This window comes from Anneissia japonica, unplaced genomic scaffold, assembly GCF_011630105.1.
Source record: "Anneissia japonica isolate Jap-2015-1 unplaced genomic scaffold, ASM1163010v1 scaffold35520_len10875_cov110, whole genome shotgun sequence".
Lineage (NCBI taxonomy): Eukaryota > Metazoa > Echinodermata > Crinoidea > Comatulida > Comatulidae > Anneissia > Anneissia japonica.
The window spans coordinates 717-6,291 of record NW_022757445.1 but is presented as its reverse complement, the minus strand read 5'-3'; the positions used below and the strand labels follow the sequence as shown (position 1 = coordinate 6,291).

Sequence of the window (5,575 nt, the reverse complement as noted above, 5' to 3'; positions counted from 1 at the left end):
AGCTTAATGTTAAGACTTATTTAACTACAGTAAACAATAACAGGAAATAAAACATAGTAAGATTAATAAGGTCCTATATAATTAAAACAATTGTGGAATAGAAAATAAATAGCAGAAATATAAGGTGTATGTATGAGTTTAAATAATATAACGCATGATGTCATGATGACAAATAAAATACAGTTTAGAAATCAATGAATATAAAAAAATGTACATAAGTAAAAATAATATATAGCATATATAGTTAGATACTGTTATACACCATAGAGAAATATTGCGTATGAAGGCATAATCACATGTAGAGCCTAAGTCCTTATTTAGACCCTTAATGTGAGTTTTTAACCGGATTATCCATTTCATTTCTGCGTTACGTCGTTCTTGTGTTGATTTTAAAAATTGCAACCTATTATTATAGCCCTAAAGTCATTGATGGTGTGATTAGGTGAATTAAAATGTACACTAACTGGGCAGTTGAGTTTGTGTCTTATAGATGATTTGTGGTTGTTCATTCTAGATCTGAAAGTTAGACCAGTTTCGCCAACATAGTTTCCCTCGTTGCATTTGTTGCAGTATATGAGGTATATAATATTTTGGGCAAGTTACAATTCAGTACTGGTGGCAGGATTGTTGTTTGTGTTCCTGGTGGAGTAAATGAGCTGTCAGTATTGATGATGTTGCATAATTGACATCTAGAGCTGTTACATTGTGTGTTGCCATGTATCGGTTTAGTGGAGGGGAGTTTAGATGAGGTTAACTTTAGTGGACTTTAAATTAGGGGGTTGCCTACGTAATAGTAGAGGGGGCTGTAAAAATAATTCTCTAATCGATGGGTCTTCTTGGAGGGAGAGGAAGTCTCTTTTAATTCTCTTAGACAGTTGCAGGATGCTGGGGCTATAGTCAAATACCATAGATAGCCTATCATTGTTAAATTTAGGTCTATATGTGAGAAGATCAGTGCGAGATTTACGTGAGGCTTTTTTAATCTGGGTTTTTTTTATTACATTTAATGGGTAGTTACTTGACATGAACTTGCCAGTGAGAAGAGATATGTGTTTGTTATAGTCGGATGGACATGAGCGGATTCGTTTGAGACGCAGGCATTGACTGTAGATGAGCGATCGTTTAAGACTCATAGGGTGTGAGCTTAGTGGTGTGAGTTGGTGGTGTGAACTGATTACCGCTTGTTGGACTTTTGTAGGTCTTTGAGTTAGAGTCAGCGGTCTCCGGCTTGTCTTTAAAGTACTCCTTTAACCTAATTCTCCGGATGAATTGTTCCATGTCAGAGCATAGGTTCACAGCGTCAAGTTGTCGATGTGTGGGGCAAAATGACAAGCCCTTTTCAAGTACGGAGTGTTCATCTGATGTGAGAGAATACATAGATAAATTGACAACACTGGTCTGTAAATCACGCTTAGCTGATGTGAAGATCCATTTAGGAAAACAATTGAATAGGTTGTTAGTTCCATTGTTGCACATATTGTGAAGGAGTGGGTCATTCTTCGCTAGATTTTTAATTTTCTCAAGTTTAGAGTTGAGTCGGTATCGAAATTCCTTCTTGTACGTAAAATCGAGAAATGCCAAAATGTTCTTACTCTCCAACGGGGTAACTAACTGTGAGAGTTAGTTGTTGCTTAGATGTGTCGAAATTCTGACAAAGATTCTGTTGCTTACTGTAAGACACGCTAATAAATAACTCATACATATACCTTATATTTCTGCTATTTATTTTCTATTCCAGAATTGTTTTAATTATATAGGACCTTATTAATCTTACTATGTTTTATTTCCTGTTATTGTTTACTGTAGTTGATTTTTAATTTTCTCAAGTTTAGAGTTGAGTCGGTATCGAAATTCCTTCTTGTACGTAAAATCGAGAAATGCCAAAATGTTCTTACTCTCCAACGGGGTAACTAACTGTGAGAGTTAATTGTTGCTTAGATGTGTCGATATTCTGACAAAGATTCTGTTGCTTACTGTAAGACACGCTAATACATAACTCATACATATACCTTATATTTCTGCTATTTATTTTCTATTCCAGAATTGTTTTAATTATATAGGACCTTATTAATCTTACTATGTTTTATTTCCTGTTATTGTTTACTGCAGTTGATTTTTAATTTTCTCAAGTTTAGAGTTGAGTCGGTATCGAAATTCCTTCTTGTACGTAAAATCGAGAAATGCCAAAATGTTCTTACTCTCCAACGGGGTAACTAACTGTGAGAGTAATCTGACCAATATATTTGCAAACAAAAATGTAGGTCTACGGTGATGGAACTCAGTCATATTTAATAATAAAATAAACTGACACACATTTTGCTGTCGCTTAAAGTTGTTGAAATGTTGTACTGCGACATGTTGCATTTTGGTACATGTTCCTAGAAGGCTATTTTTTAAATGTTGAAAATGCATGGCATTATACCTGTCTCTTATACACATCTAGATGTGTATAAGAGACAGATGTATATATATGTATGTATAGGTGTGTATGCATGGATGTATGTATGCGTGTATATATATATATATAATATATATATTTATATATAAATTAATAAATTACGGTGTATTAGTATTAGCAGATATAGTGCTCGATACTAAGCTGTAGAGCGTTGAATCATATAATATATTCCTCAATGATTTTTTGTGGCTTGGTTGTTACTCTGAGTTTCGCGCCCTAAGGCGGTCATAAGACAAATGACAGCCTAAGGTTGTTACTTGATGTCACCTGTATCTTTCCCTTTTATATCTAGATTTGTTGTGACGGCACTTAGTGATGAGCTCATTTCTTTTGTTAATTGTGTTGGGTTCTTTGTTGCATAGGATTTTTCTTCAATGCATAGGTTACATTGCCATGTTTTGCGCATGTGTGTGTTGTTGTAATAAATAACATCGCCTTAAAGGTAAATGATCAGAAGTTGCTTTTTCTATACGAAACTGTATAATCAAATGAGCTATTGCTTCTTTCTCCGAAAGGCTTAAATAAATGTCAATAACGTAAATGTTGTTTGTATTCCATGGAATAGATATGAGTAAACACATTGCTCGCGAAAAAAATGAAGATTATGATCTTCTTGGTACAAATAACCTTCCTATTACCTATAGTACGTTTTTGTTTGATGATGTTGTGCCTAATACTGGCAAATGTTACTCGAATTACAATGAAAACCGAGTAATATTGGATATTAATCGTGTGTTTTATATGGACACTCGGCTAAGCCAGAATCTGCTGGTATTTTTCTCACGCGACACGGGCAATCGCGACACGGGCGATCTCTCACTCGACACGGGCGATCTCCAAAGCCAGGGGTGTCTTATTGGACTTGAACACGAGTCGTGCAAATGTAGGTTGAACTTGACTATATATATTATTGTAATTTAATCTTTTCTTAGCGATCATGAGTTTATTTTTACCTCACTGAAACTTAAACCATATAAAAATGAACATGACCAAAGAATATTTCGTAACTTTCGCAATTTTAATGAAGAACAATTTCTACAAGATGTAGATAAACTACCTTGGTCAACTATCACACAGATAAGCGATGTCGACATTTGCCTGAAAATTCTACATAATTTCATGAAGATTGTCATAGACAAACATGCACCACTAAGCACCAAGCGTTTTAAGAGGAAACTTCCAGAATGGCTCAAGGATAGGGATGACATTCTCTCACTTATGCACAGACGAGATAATCTTAAGGTTCGTGCCAAATCAAACTCGGAAACTAAAAAGGTCTACTTTAAGCTTCTGTACGCACGAGATAACGAAAGCTCTCTAATCTAACAACTAGGTCTGTAACGATAGCTACTATATTACCCCGAATAGTACTTTGAGGCACTGTTGCTATACGTTACGTTCAACGTGAGTAGTTAATCAAAGTTCTCTTAATTGCATTTTGTACGATCAAGGCCCTCTGGAATTTTAATTTAAAGCATATACTGTTCATGATAAATTGTTATGTTTAAATTAAATAATGTTCAGCATCTTATCAATCATGTGACTGTCAGCACACTTGGTTTTGCTTGGCCGTTTTAATTTTTATTTTTCAAAAATCTGACCAATATATTTGCAAACAAAAATGTAGGTCTACGGTGATGGAACTCAGTCATATTTAATAATAAAATAAACTGACACACATTTTGCTGTCGCTTAAAGTTGTTGAAATGTTGTACTGCGACATGTTGCATTTTGGTACATGTTCCTAGAAGGCTATTTTTTAAATGTTGAAAATGCATGGCATTATACTATTAGTTGAATGATAGGTAAATTATAATTAATTGAGCTAAAACATTCAATGTCGTCAATTCTGTTAATTTAATTGATTAAATTATTAAATTATTTCAACAACAGCTAAATTACTTACAATTTAGTCTGATAATTACAATTTATATTGGAATAAATGTAAGTGTCATTTGTTTATTTTTCAGAAAGAGATATGTCCATTACCACCTCTAAGAAAGTTTATGGACCGACAGGAACAGATGCATGCTTTAACTCAAATGTATTGGCTGCCCAGACACTGGGTCGTGTGTACGTCTTGAGTAAAATCCGTTGCTTTCATTTCTGCGTTTCGACTGCTGGATGTGCTGCATATCAAGTTCAGAAGATGTCAAACATAATCATTTGTGATGCACTTCCGAGCCAAGGAAAGCATGCGCAATATAAATTCGAACATTCAGACTGTAGTATTTTTGAACGTAACTGAGTTTCTTTGTAATAAAGATTCACCGTGAAAATCAGTGGAACCTAAAGACCAACATTATGTCAGATAGTCACATTTTGTTATAACCTATAGTTCACCCTTCAATCCGAGACCACTTCTCAAAGTACCAACTAACCACTTACCTCCTAATACTCAGCCTCTATTTCAAGATTGAGACCAATATTTAGTCTCAAGTGACAAATTGACTTCTAATAGGCCTACAAGACCAATTCGCAATTTCCGATTTCGACTATGCTTTCAGAGACCGTTTCAGCCGTGATCTCAATTCATAGGTTTTAAACCGAACCAGGAAGCACCCCTAACTTTTTAATCATCATCATCATCATCATCATCATCATCATCATCATCATCATCATCATCATCATCATCATCATCATCATCATCATCATCAATCATCATCATCATTATCATCATCATCATCATCATCATCATCATCATCATCATCATTGTCATCATTATTATTATTACTAATGATGGTATTATTGTGTATACTGAATAAATTATTTAATTTTTAACTCAATGTAGGCTAAAAATATACTGTAAACATTGCAATTAGACACGTTCAAATACACTTGAATTGGTTGCTCATCAAAGAATTATGCTTAAATATGCTTTTGAACAGGCATTGAATGGTGTGGCAATGCTACTGAGGTTTAAATAGGCCTGCACTATACAGTATATGTATAATATACTGTATTTTTTCATGAAATGCACATAGAGGGCTGAAAAATATGCGCTATATAAGTGTAGACCTACCATTATTATTAATGTTATTATTGCTCATTTTAAAAAAATACGTTTAAATATGCTTGGTTATTGTTTTTGAACAAGCATTGGGCATAGAGTATATA

The 5,575-nt window shown here is 34.2% G+C and overlaps 1 protein-coding gene across 1 annotated transcript; it reads left to right on the top strand.

Moving 5' to 3' along the window:
- Positions 1-2,180: 2,180 nt before the first annotated feature.
- On the top strand, positions 2,181-4,735 carry LOC117124738. The gene is made up of 3 exons (XM_033271056.1): positions 2,181-2,209; positions 3,391-3,700; positions 4,429-4,735. Exons 1-3 carry the CDS (start codon positions 2,181-2,183, stop codon positions 4,540-4,542), a joined length of 453 nt encoding a protein of 150 aa, XP_033126947.1. The 3' UTR covers positions 4,543-4,735.
- The last annotated feature ends 840 nt before the right edge of the window (positions 4,736-5,575 follow it).

Excerpts from the sequence above, each read along its gene's own strand:
- LOC117124738 (XM_033271056.1), top strand. The coding sequence starts at position 2,181 with ATGCCAAAATGTTCTTACTCTCCAACGGG. Across the intron at positions 2,210-3,390 it reads TGTTCTTACTCTCCAACGGG|CGATCATGAGTTTATTTTTA; the intron begins GTAACTAACTGT and ends ATCTTTTCTTAG. Across the intron at positions 3,701-4,428 it reads ACAGACGAGATAATCTTAAG|AAAGAGATATGTCCATTACC; the intron begins GTTCGTGCCAAA and ends TTTATTTTTCAG.